General features: G+C 37.8%; 1 protein-coding gene across 1 annotated transcript in view; it reads left to right on the top strand.

The window, feature by feature from the left end:
• The first annotated feature begins 6,735 nt into the window (after positions 1–6,735).
• FMN2 (formin 2) overlaps positions 6,736–27,828 on the top strand; it is a 156,865-nt gene continuing 135,772 nt past the window's right edge. The window contains exons 1-2 of the mRNA XM_026043284.1: positions 6,736–6,789; positions 9,612–11,611. Of these exons, the coding sequence (XP_025899069.1) occupies positions 9,670–11,611 (1,942 nt within the window). The 5' untranslated portion in view covers positions 6,736–6,789; positions 9,612–9,669. The remainder of the gene's footprint in view (positions 6,790–9,611; positions 11,612–27,828) is intronic.

The raw sequence follows: 27,828 nt of genomic DNA, 5'->3' as shown, positions 1-27,828 counted from the left end.
CAAAACAGAAAGGTAACTCCTCATAGGACTTTGTATGCATATACAAAAAACATGAGTCTTGCTAGCTCATTAAAGACCAAGACATGTAGAGACTGCTGCTGAGCATTCCAAACTTCTTTACTGGGACATCTTTTCTGAAAATAAATGAAATAAGAATGACATATCTCATGTCATTTGATAAATTACAGGCTAACCAGCTTGGATATGTAAGCTTTTTTTTATGTAAGCTTTTAATATGATGACATTGGCAAGGGTGGGGTCAGAGTATAATAAAACATTTGCTGGAAAGTTTTCTTGCCAAGTGTTGCATAAATCAATGCTTTGGTATTACTTCAGGTTCCATAACTAATTTCCTAAAGTGCTCTAGGCTGTGACATTTTAAACTAAAATGTTTTAGGAGAAATTAAGACGTTGAGACATGAGGCAAGCTCTGTCTGAATTGTAACTCTCTAAAGTGTTTCTCAGAATGGAAGTTAGTAGTTAAATACCCCTTTCTTTTTTAAATCTCTTTTCTATGTGGAAACTGTCTGTAACAAGGTAGGGAGGCAAATATTTAATTCTTTCCTTTCTGTTTTTAATCAGTTCTCTTTGGATTATAACACAAAACAGAACCTAAATCAAGGTTCCTGCAAAGGTGAAGGCAATCAGCTGCATAAAGCTAAAACAAGTTGTGTGAGAATTACAGATAAAATATCTTTTATACAATTATACATTCAATACAATTATTTATACAACATCTTTCTCATAGACAGTCACATCTTGGCAGTGTTTGATAGACAGGGGCATTAAAGATTAAGAATGTTCACTGGGATACAGGAGTGAAAAGCAAGAGAAATGATAAAATCCACATTACAAATCTATAATTTCACTGTGCTCCTTAAGAACAGTATTTGGTRAAAAGTGATGGGGTGTATACCTGTGTATACCTATTCATTACTGGCTATYTATCAAGACATGGAATATCCATCTTCCACCATATTCACAGATGTGAATCTTAATGGAGTGAAGATGATCTTGAATTGAAAGCAAAAAGTCTTGAGAGTGATGTGGTGACAAACCGTTTAAGGGGGGAAGCAAATGAGTGCCTGGCAATTAATGTAGTTCCTAGAAGGGATCAGCAGGTTCAAACAACTGAATGAAGAAAAACAGATACAGAGAAGTCATGCTGTTCTGCAGCTAAAAGCATGTYACCAGTCATACTGAGGCCTTTTCTGGACTACAGATGGCTTTGAAGAAATCACATACTGAAAGATATCATACCAAAGGTTCTTAGATGCAATGATGTAGATAAATATATATATGTACTTGAATGAGAGTTATTCAAAACAAGAAATGTGGTGGCATAGTTGATGTTCATGCAACTAAGTATCTGTATCTTTTGATATACTGAGGCTGAGAAGTTGAGCAGTAAAACTGGGAAAGATTGAGAGTAGATATATTGAGCAGGAACAGTCATCTGGCAAAATTTTAAATTGCTATTATTTGCTAAATTGTTAAAACCTTCTTGAGAAGAGTTTTTCATTCCCCGAATGGATGATGCTAGTTGCTACGTTTAACCTTATAAAAGATGTGCTTCAGTGGTGGCCTTTATGTATGGCATACATATTTTTAAATACTAAAACATCACCATCCTAGTTGTATTTYCTGACTCTTACCCCAGCATCTGAATTAATCAGCTGTGCTACTATTCTTTTGTCATTCTCTGAACAAATAGATTGCCAGCTGTTCCTCCAGTGTGTTTTCTTTATAGAGATAATCATCTTCAGAACTTGATTTATTATGACAGCTATATGGCTGACAATAGGAAAGCCAAGTTAATTGCAAAACCAGTAGAAACTCACTGTGCTAACAAAGCTTTGGATCCCCATTACTAAGAACTAGGCAAGCACATAAAACATAAGTTATGTGTTGAACTCATCATAGTTTACATGTAYATTGCCATCACACCTGTCTTAGTGTAGACAAATCCTATCTGAAGTGCCCCAAACTAATCAGGCAGTCAGGACGTTTTGCACATTAGCAAGTACTGTATTTACTGTAACTCTTGGGTGGATTTGTAGCTCAGCCTAAGCCCTGTAATGCTATGRCTGATTAACTACTGCTGGCCCTCAAGCCAGCTATTTTACTGCACTGCAGTTAACAGAAAAGGCAAATATCAGAATAGTTGAATACAGATCAAATGAACTGCACCAATCACAAAATATAACTCTGGGATAGCTAGAGGGAAATTTATAAAGTTGTCTGTGTTCTATGTATGGGAACTCAGTGGAAAGAACTAGTGGTTGTAGAAATGATTCAGTTCAGGAAATTAATTTTAGGTGCTCTAAAATAGCTCTACTGCCTATATATATTTGTATATACGTATTTGTATACTCATAAATGCATAGGAAACCAGGAAATAATAGATTACAAGGCCTAGAATTCTTGCATAAATTCCTTATGCTTCCCTGGTCCATTTCCACTATTGAAGAAAAAACATATGCAGTCCTAAGACAAAAGTATTGGGGCTTGCATATACAAGCCAAGATTTTACCGAGGAAGGGCAACAACTCAACCAACTAATCCCTGAAGTGCAGAATACTGTTCACTGTGCAGCTATCTRTATTCTTCTCTGGAGCAGCTTCCATTGATCTCTAAGAGATGAACTCTTGTAAATCTCATTTTTAGCTATACTGTGGAGTAAAATAAATGCAGATATCTAAAAGCAACACTCAGGAATCCTTSTCTGGATCACTTATGCTGTTCATCGTGTTACAACAGCACAGAATCACAGTAAGAGGAAGTAAAAACCTCAGACATTGTTATATATGATATATACCAATTAAGCTTTATTTCCGTTTTCTTAGAGATGCTGTCTTTCTCCTTCTTAGAGCTTATTTTTCACTGCATTGGATGCYGGTTTACAATTTTAGTCTCAGTACAATTTTTTTTCACTTCAGCTACAAAGGCCTTTATCCTAAGACTSTTAAACAGACAGGGAGATTTGCATTTTCCTGTTCACTTCAATGCACTGGTATAAGTGGTATTTYGCTTGCTAAAGTTACACACTGATGGAAACCAAGAACTAGAGAAAAGATTTCCCAATTCTTACTACAGAAAAAAAMGTTCATTTTAATTACTAAATATATGTGAGTGACTGCCACGAATTTGAACAAAAATATATTATCTTCAAATAGGTAAAATCTTCCCTGAAGATCTTATCTTCAAAACCATCCCATTTTGTAAACTACACCAGATGGTTTACAAAGCACTCTTACCTAATTATTGTTTTTTCTAAGGGAAAGTCTTTGTGACAGTGGATAGAGGTTTGGTATTTGAAATACAACTGAAAGCTGATCAATATTTTCCCTTTTTATTTGACCTATATTCCATTTGTACATGTGCACGCATGAATGCTCGTGTTTATGTGTCTGCAACAGAATAAGGGCCGATGCATTAAAAGGATGGTAAAAGTGTTTATGAAATAAATCTTTTTAGAACAATACATAATAAACCCATAATTTTAGAACAAACCATGTCACTGATAGAAATGCTTAAAAATAGAAGAATCTCAGGAAATTTTTTTAAAAAAAAAAAAGCTTATCTACTTCTTTTTCAAATTAGTAGATACTTATTTAAAAAAAGACAGTCCTAAGCACTTAAACCCTTGTTTCCTGCAGAAGAGGACAAGGCTCAGATTTTACTATTGTTTCACAGCATTTTGGATTCTCTGCAGGCAGAAAGGTCCACTGATACGATCAAAGTTCACGTTTTTCAACCCTATGATTAAGTGCCATGGGAGTAGTCCAACAAAACGAAAAAGATAATACTTAATTTTCTGCTTGATGTAACAAGAGTATCTAACAGAGAATGTATGTTCTTCTCTAAGGAATGAAAAAGAGGAGGCCCAGATCCTACAGATTTGTATTATTTCTTCCTTTCTGAACACTCTAGTACAACAAATCTCTTTCCCTTCTGCTCTACTCATTTTTCCCTATGGAATGCTTGCTTGTGGTGGGTAGTCTTAAAGTAGGTGAATCTTTTCACCAACAAACATCACAACTTAAAGTATGTGWTCCTGTTTCATCAACAGTTTCAGACAGTGACCCAGACAGTCACTCCTCTACCAAATACTGATTTTATATGCATGTGAATTGTGCAGTAATGATCTTCTTAAAAACTTGCAGTTTTCTGATGGGTTCAAAAGTTAAGAGAACTGAAGAAAGACTGCTAGGGCACAGATTTTGCTCCCGTAGAAAAAAAAACAGATTTCTAACTTGGATTCTTATCCTCATTTTTTTACTGTTTTGTACAGTGGTTTAAATTGGAGAAACTGTCTTATACACAAAGCTAACTAAATGCAAACCAGTATAGACTGCATCATGGGAAAAAAAAAAAAAAAAGTTGGTTAAGTATGTGCAGACTATGCTATCAAACAAGAACAGATATCAGCGAACAACTGCTGGCTAACTCTATTTGAAATAAAACTTGTTTGGAATTAACTCTCTGCAAGGAAATCTGTGGCCTGTGGCATATGATCACTTATTTTTTACACTATGCGACATGAGAAAACAACACAGACTCTCACAGTTCACTATTGTACTACACTGGTTGCCATACTAGCATAGCAACTTGTGGTTCAAATACAGGAGTCTGGCAGCAGTAACTGAAAAAGCCTGATTTTCAGAGACCGTTTCTGTGGCCTGACCCTGACCTACAATGCATACATCTCTGGAATGCTGTCAGGGTTTTGTGTGTAGCTGTTTAGCCAACCCATCCTGTATAGCTCTTGTATATTTGTACCTCTTATACTGAGAAGCCTATTTTGCAATAAACCTGCAATAGGGAGACAGAAAAAATCACTTGTTGTTGGAATGCTTTGGGTTGTTTTGTTATGTTMAGTTAATCATATCTTTAAACAAAAAAAACATTGTTTCATAATGAATAAATGTCTTACTGCATTTAGGTGAGAAATTCAGGTTAAATGCTTCACAAAGATTTTTGGCATATAACCAAAGCTTATAACCAAGTGGGGATGCTGAAGCATATTAATTGGCAAAGACTGCATTGCTGCCTCTTTGGATATATTAAATTTAAATATTAGTTCTCACTAGATGGGTAAATTATGTAGGAGAAGTTGAGAACTGTTGAGCAGGCATCTGAAAAACCTAGTCCTCATTTTCTCATATATTTAAATAAATTAGCTCAGCAAGAAAAATTCTATTTGATCATTGCTAGTTAGGTTCTTAGGTCTTATAGGAGGAATTGTTTTTCAATATGTTAAAGAAAAAGAAGTTTCTCAGAAGCTGGATGACCCCTGTGTAAAATAAAAACAGTGAATGAGGCATGATCCTGAGACAAGCAACCAAAAGGTAGAAGAATCTCATATCCACTAGAAACTAAGTTACATTCCTGCCATCAGGGGACCAACTGCATACTGTTGGAATTTTGTTTTTTGTTTCTGTTTTGTTTGTTTTGTTTTGTTTTCCCCCTAATCAGTGTGTTCTTTTTAGCTCTCTCCATTAGGATAGGAAAAGGAAGACCACTAGATCTTGTCAAGTCGTAAGAGACAAGTCTGCAGGACACGAGAGGAGGCAGTGATTTTCACCTGTCCTGGTAGTGATTGATGCTCTGGCAACATAAGAGCATCTTTAATGGGCAGTTAAGACCTTCTGGGGCCATGCCTCCACCAGAAGGCTTCAAGCTGGGGAAAGATCTCCTATATCCTACTGCTGCCACAGTCAGATATGGTAGAGGTTGCCCAGGCCTGARGGGGAGACACAGCATCACTTTTGTGTGGCTCCTGCTGCCTCCAGGGGGCCTGAAATGTGAAGCTGTTTTGGAGATGCTCCTAAGTTAGGTTGGTGGCCTGGTGAGGCTTCCCAGGACTTCTGGATACAAATCCAACTGGAGTAAAAGAGAATGCAGCCTCTCTCACGCCTAGTAAAATTAAAGATTTACGTGCTGTTAGCATTGCAGCCTGGGTGACATATGGCTGGCAGGGAGTGTCCGCTTGAACAGTTGCTCCTTGCACTACTTGGATTACAGTGCACAGTCACTAACGTGTCATCACCAGACCTTCAAACATCTTGTTAGCCAACATGCCTTTATCCTCCCACTCAAACCTATGTGCAGGGAGCCTCCGAGCCTCATAGGACCCCCTGCAGCAGGGGTGCCCTGCTCTCCCTTTTCCCATGGCCACCCAACCTCAGCCTTCCCATGGTTTCTCTCCTCTGGGAATTTTGYTTAGCTTTGCCACAATATTGCTATGGATCGGACCCCAACAAACACAAGTGCACTGGGCTGGGCCTGCAACAGCCACTAGCGCTTGGGCTGCCACGCATGTGATTACTCTTGTCTTACAGGGACAACCACTGTAAAAGTTAATCAAATAAAATGCGGCAGTAAATTAGCTGTGGTAAGAAGTGAAAGCTACCAAGGTGGTTGGRTTCATATCCTGGGAAAGTGTAGCACTCCCACCATGGTTTTCCCCGGCTTTGCCTAGGTCAGAGGTGCCAGAAACTGGGGAATACTTTGGAGTTGAGTGGGGAGAACAGGAGAAATGCTGTTTTTTTTTTTTTTTTCCCCCTTCCCCCTCGCAGGGATTTAACGGCCTTGGCTCAGCTGGTGCTTTCAGGTGGGGAAAATGAGGATGCCACAGCCCTTCCTTTTCCCAGGGGGAGTGGAGCCTCCCTGAGAGGCAGGGTTGGGTGTTGGCACTGGCTCATTGTGGCAATGGTTGCTCTTCTGAAAGAGGCACCTTTGTGTGAAAGTTAAACTCAGTGTGCAAGGGAAAGGGCATCTACAAATGTGAGTTTTAAGCTGGATTTTGCTATTAATGTCACTTGGGCTTTGCAAGAGCCTTGCAGATGAGGGATGTACCAGAGTGGAGCTTGTAGTCTCTCCTCTTGAATTTGTGAGTGGCTGCTTAAAATCTCAGGGGAGGGAGGTAGGATCTGGGACTGACCTGAGCTTTTTGGTGGTCTGTAATAGCTAATAACGAGTTATGGCTCTGCTTAAAAATGAGATATCCTTCTTAAGCATTGAAAGCACTTCTTCATAATTAATTTATATWTTTTTTTATTATTATTTTGGGGGTCTAGAATGTTGAAGTGGTTCTGAGTTTTTCAAATGGCATTTATATTGCTGAAAAAATGTTCTGGGTTCTGCTGTCTTGTTACATAAAGTATTTTTTTTCAAAATCTAAAAGACCATTAAGAATAAGGTACAATTAAGTTTTTAAAGTAATTAAAAGTACAAGTATTTTTAAGTAATTACTTTTTTAAAGTAATTAAAAGTAAATAAAAAAATATTTTTAAAGTAACTAAAGTATAAGTACAATTTTTTTAAATGCTGTTTGTTTAATGCTACCCTCTGTACTTTACAGCGAGTGTTGTATGAGAGTTTTGTACTATAATACCTACTTTAGAGTCTTTGGAGTAATTGATGTCCCATTCCCACTTTTAACACATTTTCTRTGCCTTATGTGGAAGAAACAGCAAATTATTTGATCTTCTGGCCTYATGCATAAGTATTCTTATAAAAATAATGCTGTTTCAATGATGCTATTTTCCCATAAAGACAAAAAAATTACTAGCCAGAGGGATTCTCCAGAAAATGATTTTATATGTATATATTTTATATATGTGTGTGTGTTTATATATATATATATATACATATAATTGGTTTATTTTAGTATTGCAGAGTGAGAAACCAAATAGTTATCTGGGTAGCTTACTTAACTTCAGTGAATTGCCATGCTTATCCATGTATATAGAATATTGAAGAATTTATTATTTGGGTTATACTGTATAAAACTTCTAGGAAATATACATTATAGGTAAATGATTTAAATCACTATAATCTTGTTGTTTCTAATACTTAAAAAAAAAAAAAAAAAGGCAAATTGATCTCTAATTTTCCTGTCTTACTACCCTAGGTTTGCAGATGACTTGGTTTTTGTTTTCCAGTACAAATGCTGCAGTGTGAGAATGTTTACAGAGAAGGAAGRAAAGAAGAATGTTTTAGGAAGTTACACCAGTTCCAGGTTTCTCTTAAATATYCAGTCAACAGAACCTTTATATTACTTCAGCACTATATTAATTTGTTGATAGATTTTACCTTTACATGGTCTTGAGAGCTACAAGTAGCTCAGTAATAATCATCAAAAGTAGGAAAGGAGTCAAGGAACAAAACAGTAAAACATGCTCTTGCAGTTTTTATCTTAGTATTTTTATAAATTATTTACAAAATGAATGAATACTAAAAATCCAAAACAAAATGCAGATGAAGCCTTCATAAGATTCTAGTTAGAACTGGGAAAAGCACTGAACAGGGTCCCTCAGAGCAAACACTGAACCAAGAGCACTAATGGTGTCGTTCTTTCCAATCTCATTTAATGGCAATTATTTAGTGGTGATCACAGTCTGTATTTGTAAAGATGTTAAGCAGTGTGAGTCAGGGGTGGAAAGGAGAAGTGGGGTCTCTGGATAGTTTTAAAGTTTAAATGATTGTTTGTTTGTTTGTTTGTTTTCCCTCTTTTTCCCTCCTATCTTAATGTAAGGTAAGGTAGAGGGAAAGAAAGTGAAATTGCTGATAGGAAGAAAGAGATAACAAAGTAATTAGGTAGATTAAGTGCATTTTCTGGATTGATGTGTGATCTTTGTGACAGAAAGATCTAAGAGATCTCTGATGAAAAGGAAGCTGCTAAAGGGCCGTGTGAAAAAACTTTCACAGGAGTTGAAGCAGACAGTTATCATATCTAAAGATCACCTAGTCTTATATACAGAAATCTACTTACATACTTTTTTGGGTTGGGGTCAAAAATAAGGTATGGGACCACTGAACTGATTACATCTGGCAAGCCAGTGTGTTGCCAGTTATTTCAAATATTTAAACCTAATTCTTAAAGAGAAAAAGGCATACCTCTTTGAAAGTTCAGGAAAAGTATTTTATGAAATATGGGTGTCCACACCTATAAGACAGAAAATAAGTAACTGATTAAAAACCTTACATAAGGTTGCAAAACGGTTATCAAGCTTTTATCAAGGAGTATACATCCATTATTAAATATTTAGAGTGAGGCAGAGGAATACTTTACTCTCATCCTATTCTTTAGCTGTATTTGAATAGTGATATTTATTTTCTCTTTGTTTCATCTTGCTTCATGCCAGATGTTCTTATCAGTGAAAACAATGGTGATGTGTTTTAATATTGATGAGTTGAATCTCTCGGGAATAATAGTATATGTACCTTCTCAGAATACAAATTGTGGGAGCATTTTTTTGGTACTATAATTACCATAATATATTGAATTTTAAGTTCTTTAAAATGGTGGGGAAGATCTTTGGCTTTTTATCCCTCTTCTGTCTACTTGCTGCTTGATTTGCCTTTTAAAATTGTGTATCATGTCCTGGTGGCCTTTAGAAAGGAAACACACAAAACACACAAAATGCCTGAGGTACAGTTTAATCTGTCAAAGCAACATGTCCTTAAGCAACTTGTAAACTATTAAAACAGCATAATATTTTTCTTTCCAAAGTTACTAATTTATGTATGTGAACAACTGCAGCATAATTATGGTAATTATGATACTTTTTTTAACTTTTTTTTTCCTCCCCCGTCTTTTCCAGGAACTCAAACACTGAAGTCCTGAAGTTATAAATGAATAGGTAGCAAACCGAGCTCACAATGCAGGCAATTAAAACGGTGGAAAAAGAAGTAACTTTTATAAAGGAAATACTCTTCACGGAGTCTTTCCTAAAGAGGCAGGAGCGCAGCCAAAGCCCYGCAAGCCGGCAGCTCTGCGAGGAGCAGCCATTGGAAGGAGCTGTCTGCAGCTCGCAGTGCTGCACTGAGCATGTCCCGGCGGAGCCCGGCGCAAGCAGCACATTATGCAAAAAGGCGGCTCTAGCAGATGGGAGAGAGGCACAGCAAGCGTTTGCTGCGCTTGCATCACCGCCGCTTGAAAACAARCCTGGATCATCACTAGAGGGGATCTCGCCGGCAGGCCGAGGGGAGGAAATCCGGGAGCATGGCTTGATTTCTGAACGCGTTGTGCTGCGGAAAATCATGGGGAATCAAGATGGGAAGCTAAAGAAGAATGCAGGTGATGTACATGACGGAGGAGAGGATGTCTCAGGGCCCAAGGATACAGATGGCACAAAGAAGGCAGCGGGAAGCAGGAGGGGACTGGGGAAGCATGCAAAAGGAAGTGAATCTGGTAAGAAGAAGGGTAAGTCGGACTCGAGGGCCTCGGTGTTTTCAAATTTAAGGATCAGAAAAAATCTATCCAAGGCTAAAGATGGGAATAGCAGTTCGAGGGAGGATGTTTTGGAAAGCCAGGCCTTGCCGCCGGGGGAGCTGGACAGCACTCATTCAATTGTGACCAAAACTCCCGATATAAGCATCTCTGCAGATGAAGGGGGTCTCTCGGACACAGACGTTGAGCATTTTGAAATCAGGAATGAAACCGTCCCGGTTGCTGCAGAGACACAGGATGGACAAAGGACCAGCTCTGGCTCTGACACAGATATATACAGTTTCCATTCAGCCACCGAACAAGAGGATTTGCTTTCTGATATCCAGCAAGCCATTAGGCTGCAACAGCAGCAGGGGGCAATTAGCATCGGCACCGAGGACCTTGTCACCAAAACAATGGGCCGACACACAGCTAATTCCCAAGCAGCCCCCTTAGATTTTGAACGGTTCCTTTCAGCARCTCCCGCTGACAAAGCGAGCAGCCCGGGCACCGAGGAGGCTTTTCCAGTGGGATCTGAAATTGTGGAAAGCATTCCGGGCTCCTGTGCAAAAGAGAGGGAACTGAAAGAGGCGGTAAATGGAGCAGGCTCTCCTGGAAACGGCTTATTTAAAACCSAGGAACACAAGCTATTGATCGAGGAGCAGGCACGGCTCACTGGCAGCGTGGATGCTGTAGCTAGCGAGCTAAAGGAGGATTTAAATGGAGCTGCAGTAGAAAACGGGTCTCAGATAGATGGCTCGGCACTGTGTTTTCCAGCTTCAGGAGTGGATTCTGAGGCTAAAATTAGTGATGTGCAGGATGATCTGCAAGGTTCGGTCACGGAGGATGGAGTTTGGSATGCAGGCCGCAGCCGTGCTGCTGAGACTCAGGAAGATAAACACACAATATCGGCCAGCCAAGACGACCTGCTTAATGGCTTATCCRCTGAAATGAAAAATGACATTTCCTYCTCARAGGGGACAACAGGCAGCCCCGCACTTGGTTCCCGCTGCTTTAAACCCTACCTAATTAATCCTTGTTACATCAAAACCACAACGAGGCAACTGAGTTCTCCCAACCACTCACCTTCTCCCTCCCCATCCCAGAGCCCGCTTTTCACCAGGAGGCAGGAGTCCTCTCACAAAAAGGAAAAGGTCTCAATCAAGAAGCAGAGGTCTGCTAGTTTGGCAGGTTTGTTTAGCCGTTCGGCAGACTGGACTGATGAGGTATATGGTCACAAAAGCGAGCTAGTGCAGAAGGTGGGCTCYGCAGGCTACCTGGAGCACAAGGGCTTCAGAGAGAAGTTTCAACCRGAAAGAGTGCCTTTGACTCATTCAAGAAAGTCCTCAGGGGTGCAGGCTTCTGCAGAGACATTTCCTAATGTCTTTTCAGGTGAGTGACATGTATTAAGGCTTTTTATTTATACTTTTTTTTAAAGGGACCTCCAAGAATGCAGCTGAAATGCTTTAATTCAGTGTTTTGTTGTTGAATGTACTGATGTCTTAGACAATTTTAAAGCTAATTTTGCAGACACATTAAGCTTTTAGTTAATGAGAATAGCCCCTCTGTACTAGTGTCCTCCTGRCCACCATGCTAGTAAAGCAAGTGCAAGTCTATTTGAAGCTTTTCTTTTTTCTTCTTCCTTTGTCTAAATCCTGTGGAATGCTTTATATAATGTCCTGATGACAAATGTTCAGTACTGCTCCATTGGAAGCAAACTAGTGCTCTGCAGAAGTAGGTCTTTCAGAGAAGAAGTAACTGCAATTACTCCTGTCTGGGGTTTTCCTGTGCTGGGCGCTCTCCTGATGTGCTTGAGCTTTCTGGGTCTTTTTTTCTTTTCCCCCTTACTTGGAGTTTCTGTAACAAATGAAGGTTTGTACAAAGAGAGAAGGCCTATGTCGCTTTAGGAGCCGTGTACATACAGAAACCACAGCAACTTTCCACTAATTCTTTATTGAAATTGTACAACTAAGAGTACAGAAACATATGACTCGGGCTATTTTCAAAAATGCAGTGAGTTTTGTGTATATGTGTGCTTTTATAAAGACTTAAATAGTATGTTGTATGCAGGGCACAACCTGATTTAAAAATTACATGAAAGAAAAGAGTTCAGCCCTTCCAGCAACAAGCTGGAACTTTTTTTTTAATTATTTTTAAATTTTTCACCTGTTATCTGAATATTTCTACACCTAAGTTTTACATTTTGTGGTGGCCACTGCTTTCATATTTGTAACATACATAATCTTTTGCTACGGATGCTTGACATCATCCTTAAAACCAAACTAAAATATTAAATATAATACACTGTCAGTGGTTAGACCTTTTCTATGTTTCTTATCTATTTCTGTATTTCTATCTGAAAATAAATTTTATATGGMAAACTTGAAGAACTGGGAGTTACCTTTTGAAGTTCTGTTTGCCTGGGACAGACTATCCTTCGTGAGTTTTATCATAAGCAAATAAGTAAAAAATACTTGCTTCTTTTATCATGTTTTCCCATCAGTGATTCAGATGTTATTGTGAAGGGGGYGGTGCCCAAAGCAACAGAAGCTCTGTCTTTTATGGAAATTCCTGTGACCCTCATTTGCATCTATATGGCAGCTGTCTCTACAGGCAGAGCACAATTATACCTTTCAGGTCTCACAGAATAGCTGGAAGTGAGGGAGCTGGAAGTGACATAATGCTTTATCATGTTCTCTTTTTGATCTTTCTTCTGCCTTTTTAAAATCTAGTGACAACCTGAAAGTTATTAAGAATGCATAATAACTAGTATAAATGAAAAGAAGAAATGAAATCAACATTAGCGTCCTTACAAACTTTCTCATGACATCTCTAGCAGGAAAACCTTTCTATTTAAACTGGTCCACATAGCAACAATTACAGAAATAATTTCCTTGAAATTTAACTATTGTTATTTAAAAAAATGTATTTTAATCATGCACCACATGCATCATTTTGAGGATTACTATCAGGCCTTTAAAAAGCATGTTATTTACAGTGGCTTATTTCTATCTTAAAAAATGAACACAAAACAGCTTCTTGCCCAAAGCATTAAATCCCATCTTGTTGTGCAGTGACTGCAGTGTTATTCTGCATTTCTAACTAGAATCAAGTAAAATATTCCACAACATGTTAGTCATTGATTTTAGTGACAGCAGGTTTTAAGCAGATGACTGGCCTACTTTTGCTCTGTGCTATAGTTTGGCAGAGTGCCATTTGTTTTCACAGTGATCTATATGTACTCTTCTAAGGCTGTTTGAATGCATAATGTAGATGGCAACCAATAGCTGGAATTGTATTGATTGCGTTTGTAATTTTTTCCATAAGAGTTGATAGATGACAAAATACCTATTTTTAAACATATCAAGGGATGATTTAAAAATACTATCTGAGTTCTTGGAGGAAGAAAGAGAAACAACTTAGCCTGTCCAAAAGGCTCTTTCCACTTTGCCTATTTTGCATATTTGTTTTCTGGTTTATACGARAAACTAGCAAAATATGATTTAGAATTTTATGCATTGGCTAAGGACATGGTATGGGTGATTTTATGGGTGTTTTGCAACTAAGACAGAAGAACTCTTCTTTGTAGGATGAGCACAGCTGTGTTTGGAATTGCAGTGACAGTAATTACAAGTTCTAGATTTCAACCTGATGCAGAGCAGGGCCAGGGCTTTCATGCTGTGCTCCCAGGAGGGCAGGAGCTCAACCTGAATGGAGAGGGTTGGCTCTTTCTCTGCGGTTTGCGTCAATGAATGACTTTTACTAATGCTAAGAGGATTTTTTGGTGGAAAAAATGGACTTGATGTTGCTGGATGTGAACATAATTGACATAGCTAGTAGATGGAGCTGATAAAAAGGACTTTAGCCTTGCATTAATTTGAATCACGGTGATAGCAAATGAGTTGGTGAGGGTTTCCTCTTATGTATGCTTAAAATCTAAGTTACACAAGATTCCAGATTGTAATTAAACTCTACCAAAAGAAATCTGTGCCCTCCTAAGCTCTTCTGGTTGACTGTAAGATGTTTGTGAATCAGGTCTTTAAGGTTTCCTTTAAACTTCTCAGAGACTTATTTTTGTTCTCTTCTAACTTTAAGTGGGAAACAAAAAGCAAACATATAATGCAAGCTACCGTAAAAAGAGAACCTCAAGCCAATCCCACACTTGTGCCCTCAGGGCTACCCGTGTCCTGTGTGGCATGCGGGCCTGCATCCCACAGAGAGCACTTTGTTTCCCTCCTACAGTGTCTCTAATGTACTCCACACCCACGTGCATCTCTCCCACTTTGCCTGTGGCCTTGCAGAAAGGTCTTTGCATGAAGTCCACAAAAACTGGAAAAAACAGGGTCAAACTTTGGAGGATTTTAGCAGTTGTTTTGGGGCATATCTGCTTGTTCCCTCCCCTTTCCTCCCCCCAATTTTGATCTATGCAGTACAGATTTGTACTTTTCATCACCTTGAGGAAAAGTTTATTGTGATATTCCCCCTTCAGACCACTCTGTTGCCGGTAGTGGTCACTACCAGTGGTTAGTGGTACCTCCTACCAGTTAGTGGTAGCTCCAAGGTGCCTTTTCTGTCTGGATGGGGCAGTGCAGGCTGGACTAACCGCACACTGCCCGGCCRGAGCCCTATCCTGTGTGGCCCAGGGTCACCAGAAACGCTGGCTGTAGCCAACAAGCCCCTGAGGATGAAGATGCCTGTGGTTTTGCCTAGCAAACCTACACCTGGCTGCGAGGAGTGGGCAGGAATACCAAACCTCATGCACTGCAGGTGCAATGGGATGTGTTCAAAATGTGCAGCGATAAGTCACAGGGAAGCTGCTGAGTGTGAGTAAGTGGCTTCAATGTGGCAGTGCTGCACGGGGGGAATGAGGGCAGCCCCAGCCATGTCCCTGGAACGCGGGGCTGCCCTCATGCTCTTATCATGGGGTCCCATGATTCACACTTTGATCTTTTCCTGTAGCTTCACTGGGAGTCACGAGCTCTGGTCATGGGACTCCATGAGGAACCGCCTCCCATGGCCACTTCTCTAGGAGCAGCAGGGCTGCTTGCAGGATGGGCTTGCAGCCCGGGTCGCATCTGACCTAGAAATGTGATTGCCTGCCTGCCTGCTGAGCTCTGGGGGGCTGAAAAGAGTGAAAGGGATGGGGAAATTTTATAGCTGGATGTCCATGTGTCTTTTTTCCAATCCACTTGAGGTAGAGCACTGGGGATCTGATCACATAGGAGCAACTGATTACTCCARTGTGACCAGCTATATGGAATTTAAATTTAAATATATTTATTTGACTTCATTGTGTTTTAATATTTCTTAAGTGTTTATAAATTGTTTAATAGTTCATTTATTTTTTGAATGTACCTGGATTTTTTCCAGAAAACAAGCCCACTCCCCAAGTATGTTTCACCATTTTCTCCATAGTGCAGAATCTAAAGAAAAAATAAGACACAGGAAATTGTGCAGATAGCCTAAGATATTCCCATGTGAAGGGTCAAATTCTAAATTGAATTACATTTTGTTTGCACGCTAGTTTAGSCAAGCTCAGAATAAGGCCAAATGCAGTCCATCTAGATCACCTTTACCAAAATCTGCCTTTGTAAGGAGTGGGGATTATAGGATCCATAAGCGTAGGTGTTTCTGTGTCTGTAGCTTCGATTGTTTTGAAGTATGTCCAAAAATCATTATTCTTTTGTGATGAGATAGAATTTGGCAGTTTCTGGAAACTCACCTTTATATGTACAACATCTCTCTRGGGGGGATGAGGTGAGCTGATATAAAGGCTCACAGAGTCGAAGCAGTGGGAAGCTGTGCAGGAAGACGATGGAAGGATGCGAGAACTTGATGCTCTGCATTGCCTCATTCCTGCCTCAGCATGCAATAACCCAGGGCCACTCGGATTTAAAATGCTTTGGAAAAGGCAGCAATGTCAATTCAGGATCTGTGTCACACTAGAGAAAAGTAACTGAATTACTTTCTCCATCCCGTATTTCTACTTTGCAGTTCACATAGAGGAAGTTATGGAAAATGAATGGGCTGCAGTACATTGAGTGTGAAGTGACTACTACTCATTTTATTGCTGTATTCCTGCTGTCCAGATTAAGCTACCTCCACATTTTGAGCCTTCTGAATGGAATAGAAAGACTCTATGAGCATGAATAGGCAATGGGATTATTTGTTCTGATGCAAAATTTGGCATTATTCTTAAGTATAGAACAGTTTATTTTATTCACAGAAGTAAAGCCCATAGAACTCAGTTGGCTGGCAATTTTGCACCAATAAGAAGCAGTGGTTATGGGAGTACGTGTGTCCCATCATAGAAGTAATAAAAATGTCATCRTACAAGTAGAACAATGAAAATATATTATTTTGCGCTTTGTTCCTATATGCTTGAGAATTAATGTTTTGGAAGTTTTGCTCTCTATAGTGGAATAGCGTCAGGCATGCCTAGTAATAAATCAGATTTGTTATTGGAATGTTCCTATTTGTCAGTAAAGATAGGGATTGTTCAGTCTCAGGATTTATATAACAYTTACCAGGACTGCCAGAGCGGGTGTGAATTTGAGTCAGGCAGAGGYACAGATAATGTTATTGTGGATCTAATTACAGGGAGCAGCTTTGATTCTAGAGTTTATTTGACACTGAGGTCTAGATTAGATCTCGCTTATCCCCTGAAGATGCCTAAGATGTAGGAATGAAGGATGAAGATGTATCTTTTCCTCTTTCCTGCACAGTGGAGGAAAGAACACTGCACAAGAGAAGGCAATGCTGCAGTAACACTATAATTAGACATGTTAACATCTGCTAACAGTCATGTAAGAAAAAGTGGTTTTCATTTAAAAAAATAATAAAAAAAAACCACCTTCATAATAGAGAGTGTGTATCTGAATACTATTATGTCATGCAAAGAATCAAGAAAATACGCTATGCTGAGAAATAGTTGAGAGACATAGTTAATTACATCATTATTAAAACATGAAGATCCAGTTACAGTAAAGAAGGTGTCTACTTAAGATTAAGATATTCGGAGAAATTCTAGAAGAATATAACTGCACAAATATTGTCTTTAACTGTATACTCATAAAAAGAAAGCATTAATTCTTTACAGATTCAAATGTCATAATTCTTAATGGAAATATATATCAGCCAATGGTAAGAAGGTAGCCAAAAGTCCAGTTAAGTTTCAGATATTAGCAATTCTATGAGCATCATTGTTTACATTAGAGATCAAAATGATATTTTTTTCTTTCCCTGAGGTTTTTTTTAACTTTTGTGGCATATAACTTAAATTTATTGAAAAATGGCATTTTTTTAGTGATTTTGCTATTTGTGGTTTTATATTAACTTGGTAATCCTCCAAATATTTTGTTGAGCTTCAAAGATACAGTATCATGGATGAAAGCAGTTCTGAGATTAATGATGTCGTTATTCATCAATCTTTTTGTTCTTCTCCCTTGTAAGCCAATAGCAGAGGGGAGAAAATGCTCTGAAGTGCCTCTGGGAGTGTTTTAGGATAGCTACAGCATGGTGGAGAGGACATCCTACAGCTAAATCACAAGAACTAGAAAATAATATGTTTGAGAACTAGAAACTTGCTGTTGACCTAGTGTAGGCCTGGACTGTTGCCGGGACTCAGAGTAATTAAAAAGATATTTTGGCATTCTCTCTAATTTGTTGAAACCAGTGGCTAAGCCATATGTATGAGCAGTTGGGAATGAGAAATTACCATGTGGCAAAGGGCTTCTTATATGCATCAATACAGAGATAATGTTCAAAATTTCAGAGAAAATAACCCTTTGAACTCAAAAGAGGCAGTTGCCTCTATTAGCAACGCTGTGTTTGAAGACTAGTACACACAGTAAAAATTCCCCGCTGTCCCTTGGAAAGTTTCCTGTGTTTGTTTAAGATTGTGCTGTCTGGAATCAAGATATTGAAGTAAATCATATTTTTATCTCACGTGTAGGTGCTGGGAAGATGACTAAACTTCCAGATAAGTAATGTTTGCATATATCATCTTAAAATATACTCAGGAAGGAGACTTTGAACGTATTTAAAGAAAAAAAAAAATTGTGCACACTTTCATAGTGATGCATAGTAGTAATAATATTTTTGATGGAATGTTGTTTCTCATTTTCTGCTTTCCCCTTTCTATATCATACCAGGTTTTGTTTATGGATATAAAGAAAAAGAACTTTTGTATAGTAAGGTAAATAGTATAAAAAAAAAGATCAATCAGTAAAGTTGAAGGAGATGTTCAGATCTTGGAGTGCTTAGGCCCTGCAGAGGGAAGAAAAGCTGAAGCAGGCTAGGGAAGAATAGCATTTGAAGAAATGCCATTCATGTCCCACTTCTTGCTAGTACAAAACATGGTGAAATTTGTTCAGTTTTATCTGGTGACTTACGGCTGCATGTGCAAAGACTTAGATTTCCCTCTCATGTAGGGATAGGCTGCATTGTCAAATGAAATGTGGAACAACCAGGGGGGAGACAAGTCCCTGTACAAAACTGGGTTGTAAAGAACAGTGTGTATCGGTGAGGGCTGACAAAAGAGGGCAGTAGCAATGGCTTCCTAAAAAAAGATTGTTACAGAGGAGCTTGTTACTTTGCAGAGGGATTTGTGGCTTGCTGGCAGCCTGTGAGTACCTGGCACAGAATATCATCTTTGCATCATAAATCACTGCAGAAACTAAAAGGTAAAAAGGGACAGAATTAGATACTTGCTGGGAGGAAAGTAAGCACTTGGAAAACATGATGTGGAAGTTGCCAAAGACACATATGGCGCCTAAGGATGTGATAGATAGACATATAGATTCTACTCTATAATAAATTGCTTTAAAATTGCAAAAGCATTAGTAATAGACCTCTGTCATCTTCAGTAAAATTGTATTAAAGTTTGAACAGAATCAAGGTCAAAGAAATCATAAGATATAATGTTGTTTAAAAAAAAAAAAAAGGAAGATATTTTAACTTGCACTGTATATGATTGCATCATAGTTTGTTTTTTTGGTGCTTAAACCACCAGATTTTGAGGAGTGTTTATATATCTCCAAGTGGAAATTAAGGACAAAACCATGGACTGATAGCTTGCCTTAGTTTATACTGTTATACATACAACACATATCGGAGAACTCAGACACTGTGAAGGATCACAGCGCTCAGGTTAGGCAGGTCTAATGTCTGCATTAACTAGGTTTCAACTTACTAGTACTTCCACCTTTTCACAGTGATTTGTACAGTCCTGGCACATGACTTAGTCATCCTCTAACAGACCATTTGAAACTGATATTGTTGCCACATATTATAACACAAGTGCAGCAAGTGTTTTAAAGTACACGGACTCAGTCTGTACACGGACTCAGTCTGGACTCTGTCTATTGCAGAACCACGGGTGAACAGAGAGGTTTTTTGAAACATCTTTCAACTTGTAACAGCTTATCTGGGTGGCATTTTATTTGACTGCATCCGTGATCCTGGTGTATTTTCCATCTGTCTTTGTCTAATTCTGTTTTCAAATGCTGCCAGAAGTCGATCTTTTTGCATCAGGGCCTAGAAGGTTGCACAGAGGTTTATCTGAGGTGCCTCTTCTGCTGCCTCCTACGGTACGATAGCCCTTTTGGCAACCTTGCCCACAAGTTACCCATGTTGTTCATAGAATGCTTAAGGTTGGAAGGGACCTCAGAGGTCATCTAGTCCAACCCCCCTGCACATGCAGGGTCACCTAGAGCACGTGGCACAGAGCTGCGTCCAGGCGGGTTTTAAAGATCTCCAGAGAAGGAGACTCCACAACCTCTCTGGGCAGCCTGTTCCAGGGCTCTGGCACCCTCACTGTCGAGAAGTGTTTTCTTAAGTTCCTCTGGAACTTTTGGTGCCTCAGCTTGTGGCCGTTTCCTCTAGTCCTATCACAGGCCACCACTGAAAAGAGGCTGGCCCCCTCCTCCTGTTACTGTGGCTTCCATCCTTACTTCCAAATGAGAACATGTGCTTGTGTGCCCTGCCTCATTTTGAATGTTTTGAGTATCTTTTGGTTGCTATTATATACTTCTCTTACTGTAGCTGCTCAATGGACTCAGTGCTGCTTGCTTCACTTAAGTGAGCTCTGCTTGCTTAAGCTCTCTTGTATAGTCCCCAAGCTGTTGAAACAAGTAGTAGTAATTTTGGGGATAAAGTAAAGAACAAGTCTACTTGCTTAAATTGCTGTGCTGTATCTTTGGGGGGATTATTAGTAATAATTCTTCCTAATTTGCATTATAATTTTTAACACCACTCTGTTGGAGTGAAGGTTGTAACAAGCTGACCAAGAAGCTTTTGCACGGGGGTTGATGTATTTTCTTTGCAACTTGGAGTTAGTCAAGAATCCTCATGGAGAGGTCCCGTGAGCAACTGAGAGGAGCTTGAGAGAAAGGAAACATGATAAAGTCAGGGAGACTCGGTGGTAACTGGTTACTAGAGTGCGAGACACAAAATTAATAATGGGTAGTTCTTGCCTAATTACTTTTTGAGTGTCTATAATGGACCATCAATGAATACAATACTCAGTGGAATTTAAATATGTACTTCTGACCTTGACATTGCACTGAACTGTGTATGTGCAGGTACAGACAGCCATGAAAGGCAGCTAGTGCAGAGGTGTTTTTTCCTTAGTTCTCCTGTTTAGACAAGCTCTTGGCTCTTGAAATTAACATTTTGTGGGTTTGGTTCATACCACCCATGTCAACAGAACCTGGAAGGYTACAGGTGGAGGAGAAAGAACTGAGTCTTCTCAGACACTGCTGCTCTAATAATCTAAACTGTCTACTATAAAAGAAGGTATAAATCAATATATTCCCTCTGGTTGTTTTTCCCCTTAGAAACGTGTGTATGTTAAGGCAGGTATTAATTATTATATTGTTTAAAAAAATTCTTATAACTATTATAAGAATAGATGCTGTAACACTAGTCCTTGTTTAAGGCTTAGTTGTCTGGAAATTAGATTTATGATGTACTTTATGATTTATCCTATTGAAAGGATTTTTTTTTTTCTTTTTTTTTTTTTTTTTTTTGTAATTGTGTAGTTTGTGTAGACCTGCTGCTTGGTGTATTTTCCATGTGTTATGTAACCAGACTGTGTGAAAACTATCACACATTTTTAGGAAAGTATCTGTGAATGATAATTCAATCCCTTGCTTAAAAGAAACAAACCTTGAAGGATGAGCGATTTGGAACAATAGCCTAAAATAAATCATCAGAAGATTAGAAATTCTGCAATGAAAAACTACAATAAATGAGTTCTTTAATCCTGAAATATTGGGTATGATCTTTCAGGTCAAGTTTCCAGAAAGCAAAAGACTAATTTGCTATGCTTTTAAATGCAAAAGGATACGCTTTATATATCTGTGCAGGTCTAAGGCCTCCTCACTCCCTTGAAGAGGAGGTGACTAAATGACAAATTTCCTTAAATTCCAGTTCTGTTTCGCTACCATGTTTCTGGGTATGCCTTTCAAATCAGGCTTGAAAAGTTGATTGCCAATATAAGTCACTTATTGTCCTGTATATTGGAGACCTGGGAATGTACATAAATGGCATAAATTTAGAAACATGAAAATAAAGTGTGATTCTTTTTCCTCTAGGAAATGACTCTGTCAGATTTTGCTATGCAGTTCAGGGAAAAATGGATGAGTAAAACTGGTACTATGAAGTACTTGAGAAATAGCATGTTTGATAATACTGTAAAGGAACCTTAGATATCTAATGTGACTTGTGTTACTTATTTTTCAATTTAAAAATCTAAATCAATAGAAAATTATTCTGAGTACAGTGGCTAGCTCCCATACAAGTGTATATGCAAGTCTTTGCAGTATTTTTGTCTAGCAGACATCTTGTCTTCTCTTCTAGCACGTTGGGAAACATTTGATGTTGCCTAGTGCAGGTGACTTGCTAGATCCTTTAGGCCTAACTTATGAACTGGATGATAGTTTACATGGGAAAGGGATCAAAGGGGGAAATAAAAAGGGAAAATTGAATAAATGATGAATATGATATTGGGAGAATATGGAGATGAATATGATAATGGGAGAATATGGAGATAAATGAGGCAGCAGATGTGTAAGTTATAGTATTTCTTATAGTATTTTGAATGTGGTAGAAAATAGCTTTTCTTTTTCTTCTCTCTCTCTCTTTCTATGTCTGTGTTTATGCTTGGATTCCTTTTAGGGAGTAAAAGTGTAAGAAGACTATAATTGTTTTTATATTTTCTGACACAGAACATTGAACTGCAGCAGTGTAAAACATATACAACCATTTTGTGTCCTTCTTCCTTTCCCTTTTCCCCCATTCTAAGCCCCAACAATCAAGCAGAGTCTGTGGTAATTTTGGATTCAAAGCTTTGCTGTGTGAGCATTTCTGAGCTCCCTGAAGTGCAAAATAAAAAGGCAGGGGAGAAAAAAAAGAGAAAAAAAAAAAAAAAAAGGAGAAAAGTGATACTGATTTCTATTTTTTTCCTAAAGATGTAAGCAGTACGTGAGTCACCATTAATCCTTGATGAGACTCTGAATTATGACAGAGCTTTCAGGATTTGTGTTATGCTGAAGTAGTTCTCTCTGTGCATTGGGGAAAATTAAATGGGAAGTGTGTCTCCATTCTGCGTAGGTGAAGACCTGCTGATGCAGCTGCTCCATCCGCAGTGAAACTGTGCTGTGCTTGGACCTTTGAAAAAAAAAATCACAGGGGACAGGCTCAGGGGGGCGGCTTTGGAATATGAGTCATTTTAATCATCACTGTCAACTTGTGCTCACTGACAGCTGGGCTCTGTCTTTTCCAAATTCAATTTAAGGTGGATAGGAGGCATATTTTTTTTTTTTTTTTTTTTAGAATAAACCTGATTTTATAGCAACATAGGGTTTAGACAAGCTTTATAGCCAGTTATGCTGTACCTGTAATTTGAGGATGCGTGCAGGTGTGTTTTTTGGTGTGCTTTGGCTAATATAATTATTTCTCCTCTTTTTCTCTTCCATTTGTCCCTCCATCTCCTCAATAAATAAGTAAATCCAAGGCTCCAAACAGCATGTTAATGGTATTGCTAGTGCTTGGGATCTGGTTACTTACCTTGTTGCCCTTCAAAGGGTTGGGGTAAATAAGCTGGACAGGAAACAAGCTATAATGTGAACGCATGGACTCAGAACTTTCCTACATTTTGCTGTGGATAAAATTCAACACGTTCCAATATTTATTACTTATAAATTAATGTATGAGGCGTATTTGTGCCTCAGAAGAGTACAGGCTCTTACTTTCAGCCTCAGTTTAAGAAGATAGAAAAAAGTTGTGCTCAAATATAAAGCAATTGCAATAGAAAGATCAAATGCTTTTCCTTCTAAAATTGACATTCCCTCCCATAAAATTTACTCTTAGCCAAGGTCATGACAAACAAGGTGATTCAAATCATTGGAAATGACATCCAACACCCAGCCGTCGCTTTTGTACACTGAGGCACTTTTTTCATGGCAAGGAAGAATCTGGGGACAGTATTGTATGGATTAATTATGTGAAATAAATATATTTCACACAATATTGATATTGTATGAATATTATGTCATATACATAGTTTATAATATTTCATTAATATGAAATAATATTTTAGAATTATTCCTGGGACAAACTTCCCTTTCCCTTCTACACTATATCTGACTAATCTGGTTTCACAAGATGAAATATTGTCAGCAATCATTCTAAACAGCAATACCCACATCTTTCAACAGGCGAGGTAGTGTGAATGGAAACTATACAGGGACTTGTGAATTTTCATTCTCCCATGAATAACTTGCTTGTAGAGCTGTAGCCAGGGGTGATTTTGATGATTAGTGTTACTGAAGTTTTGGTGATAGCAAGAGGAACAAAAACCTCTAATGTAATCACAAGTTGATCACAAGACAGTAGTACTTCATCCTAATGGGAAGGAGATGAAGAAAAAGACAAGAAGGGAGAGAGTGGATAGAATTTGGAAGCTGAGCCAGAGGAGTTAGTCTGAACTGTGCCAACATAAGTATCAATTATGTGTACCTGATGCTTCCAAAATTCTTTTCTTCTTTTTTTTTTTTTAAGTTACTATTGTGCAATTCTTTGTAAACAAAAAATACAAAGTCATTTTTGTCCTAAAAATCTAAGAATATCATCTGGTAAGTTATTTTTTATGTGCTGAAGGATCGTGGTAAGATCCTCAGAACATTGAAACTTAGCCACAGTTGTTTTCCTATCCAGAATTTATTATCCTCCTTCTCAGGCCATCAACCTTCTGTTTTTTGGGAGAAGGTAAAAATAACCTCCACATCATGATCTGAAATCTCTGAGAAGTTATTTATAAAGTTATTTATAATTTTTTTTTTTTTAAAAAGCTTTTCTACTGAGATCTGTATCCTTTAACATCTTTAGGACAATTAAGAGAAGTTGCTTTACTATTTCCCCTAAATCTCTTTAACAGAAATCAGTTAATCATTTAGCAATTATGAAATCATTATTTATTTAATTATTTCAGTTTTTTTGTGAGCAGCCATGCTCAACTACTGAGAACACATTAAGGTATTATCTTATGTAAGTAATGAGTCTGAGGTGATTAATGGATCTGAGAAAAAAGACTGGAGCTGTATTTTATTTGTGAATAAAGGAGGAACAACTTTAGCTAAAAATCTAGGTGTATTGAAGTTGATAAGAATTTAGCATTTGCCTCATATGTCTGTGATTTTGTTTTGTTACTTAAGGAATAGATTTAGGTACTAACCTGTTAAAGCCAGTGTTTTCCATTTCATGCTTATAGACAAAAAGTCACTTTAATTTGAATTAGTTCCAGCCAGGTGTATAATATAGTTCAGATAAAGACAATCCATTTCTGATTCAAAACAGTAATAGTTAAATACTAGTGGAATTCTGAATTAGAAAGCATCATGTAGACATGTGGAAAAATCTATCCTTCATCTTGCCCTGAAATGAAAATAATAAACATGATACTTTCCTTCCCACTACTTTACTTCACACACATCCCGCACACGTTTACTGTGACCAAACTGCAGAGGAGGTAGGGTTGGAAGTCAGGGTGGTAGGAGGTGCTACGGCAGCTTCCTGGGCTATTGAGGACCTAAGACCTGGGATGCTTCTGTTGTGGTGGTGGCTTTTGCCAAGGAGGAGTAATAGTTGCCCTCAACAAGGGAGGAACTGCGTACAGGTAAGCACTGGCTTTTTCAATGCTATTCTCCCGTGTAAAATAGTTTCTGCACTGTTGTGCTGCAGGTGCTTCATTCCTTAGGCTCTACAGCATCCTGGGATGTTGTTTCAGGAAAACTGGTAATGTTCTGAAATACTAAAACCGGTTTAGTAGGATCACTCTACTTTCCCATTTCCCTTTTCTCTATCCCTCCCCCTTTTCACTCCTGAAAGGAAAAATTATATCGTCTTTTTATAAATTTGGGTAGTTTTTGTCTTTTGTTTTCACATTCGTGATGTTCTTCTGATTTGTTAATAAATCCTAGCTAGTTAAAAACAAAATTTTTGCAGTAACATCCCATTTTAACTATATTACCTGGTAAGTGCTTTTGAACACGTAATTTATCAGTGACATATAGATTTGCACCAGCTGCTCACTGAGAAGTCAGTTCTTTAGGTACTGAGGAAATAACCAGTTTCAGCTCGCTTCTGGTAAAATGTGTTAACGAGACAAAATATATTTCTTTAGCTAAAATGTTCATTTCTGTGTATGTCTGTATGGACATCTATTTCAGATGTCTGTAGCAATTGCACGGAACACTTGTGGAGTATTTGAGGACAGCTTTACCCAAACATTACGTTTGTGTTGTTGTTATTAACTGATTGATTACTTACTTCTATCTACCTGTATCTGACATGCAGGACAGCTTAGTAGTACTTAAGTTAGCTGGAGTGATGGCATTAAATTATTGATTCTTTTAGATTAATAATTATTAACTTCTTTATAATTAATTTCTTATGATTACATAATTTTTACTCCCAAGTTCATTTAGGGACTGATAATACATTCAAGAGAACACTTCAGTACAGATGGATGGTATAAATAGTACGAGTGTACAATTCCAAAAAATGATACTATTTAATTACACTATTAAGTGTATACTTATTGTGTATTGTCTGAGTCCTAAAATATAGCTACTATAAATATTAAACTGAGTAAATGTAACTAAGATTAAAAAAAAAAAACTGATCTTAAGACTGTTAAAAGGTGCTATGGTAAAACTAGGGAATGAATGGACAGATTAAAATATCCTACGTCACGTCATTTACAGATGTTATTTCCTTTCATCTGTTTAAAACCATAGTCAGGAGATTCTTTTGGATGTCTATGAGAAAATTCTTTAGAATTAACCAGATTTATTTTAAGGTTATTCTTATTCTTTTCTGGATTTTTCAAAAGTAGTGAACAGCTGAACATTTAACATGTAATATTCTTGTACTGTTTTGTACGGAGGAATATTTTTTATTCTTTCATAGTTAATATAAATTTAAAAAAGGAAAAGAATAGGTAAGGTAAGTTAATATAAAGCCTTGACCCCTTAACTTTCCTATTCATCCTCTTCACCTCTGGTCATTTAACTAGATGCTTTTTTCGTGGTGTCCAACTTTACTCAGTGATATAAGATGATACTATGATAATATGACTTCAGTGGACAAAGCACAGTGCTAGCAGAAATACTAGCAACTGGTATTCTGGTGGCAGTGTTGTGCGTTTACTTACTTGCTTATTTTTCTAACACTTATATGCCTAAAACCTAACATTTTTAGCTAGGAGGAGGTATTTGTTTCAGGAAGAGTGATGCTGGCTAGTACCTGAACCTGAAGAAGTGTTTGCGTTTATTTTGCAGTACCACTAGAATCAGCAGCTACAGCACTGAAGAAGGCTTTCCTAAAATAAATCACAAAAACATATATTGATAGATAGCTCCCTATTTGTGCTTTGCTTTTATGTTTTCGTACTCTTGCCTGCCTTTGAGTAGGAGATTGCTGTATGTTGCTGTAACTGTGCGTGAACTGTTAGTAAAATCACATGCCAGGAATGCCTGTCTGCAATCGATTAATATATTTGAAGACTAYTTTGTACTGAATCTTATATTTAGATAAGACAAAAGAGGGAAAATGTTGAATAAGCAGTAATGTTATCTTTATTTTGTGTGTTGTGAAACCGAGGAACTATTCTGCAAATTGATCGATGTATGACAAAACTTGTCTGTCTTACAAGCCAGTTGCCTGGATATATTCCATTGTTTCCAATGAAAAGTTAGGAAATTCTGAATAATAATTCACTAATCAAATCTTTAGCTATGGAGATAAACTCTTAGTACTAATTCTCTACATTTTAATATTTTGTTGCATTTTTATTTTAGGCAACATTGCTATATGAAGTTATATGGAATAATATGGAAACTTTGGACTGAATGACACTTACAATATCCTATTTAAATCAGAGCCAGATGTTTTAAAAAATATCTTGTACGTTAAAAAATGTTGTGGAATTTTATAATTTGAAGAAGATTAGTATTTGAATATATCTTGCATTTGAATGTGAAAAGCAGTTTTTTTGTTATTACTTTTGCCGATACTGAAATGCTTCCTTTTAATGTAGTGCTGTG

This window comes from Nothoprocta perdicaria, unplaced genomic scaffold, assembly GCF_003342845.1.
Source record: "Nothoprocta perdicaria isolate Ctin4 unplaced genomic scaffold, notPer1 scaffold_328, whole genome shotgun sequence".
Classification (NCBI taxonomy): Eukaryota; Metazoa; Chordata; class Aves; order Tinamiformes; family Tinamidae; genus Nothoprocta; species Nothoprocta perdicaria.
Note: the sequence above shows the minus strand (reverse complement) of the source record. Positions and strands in the feature narration are given on the sequence as shown.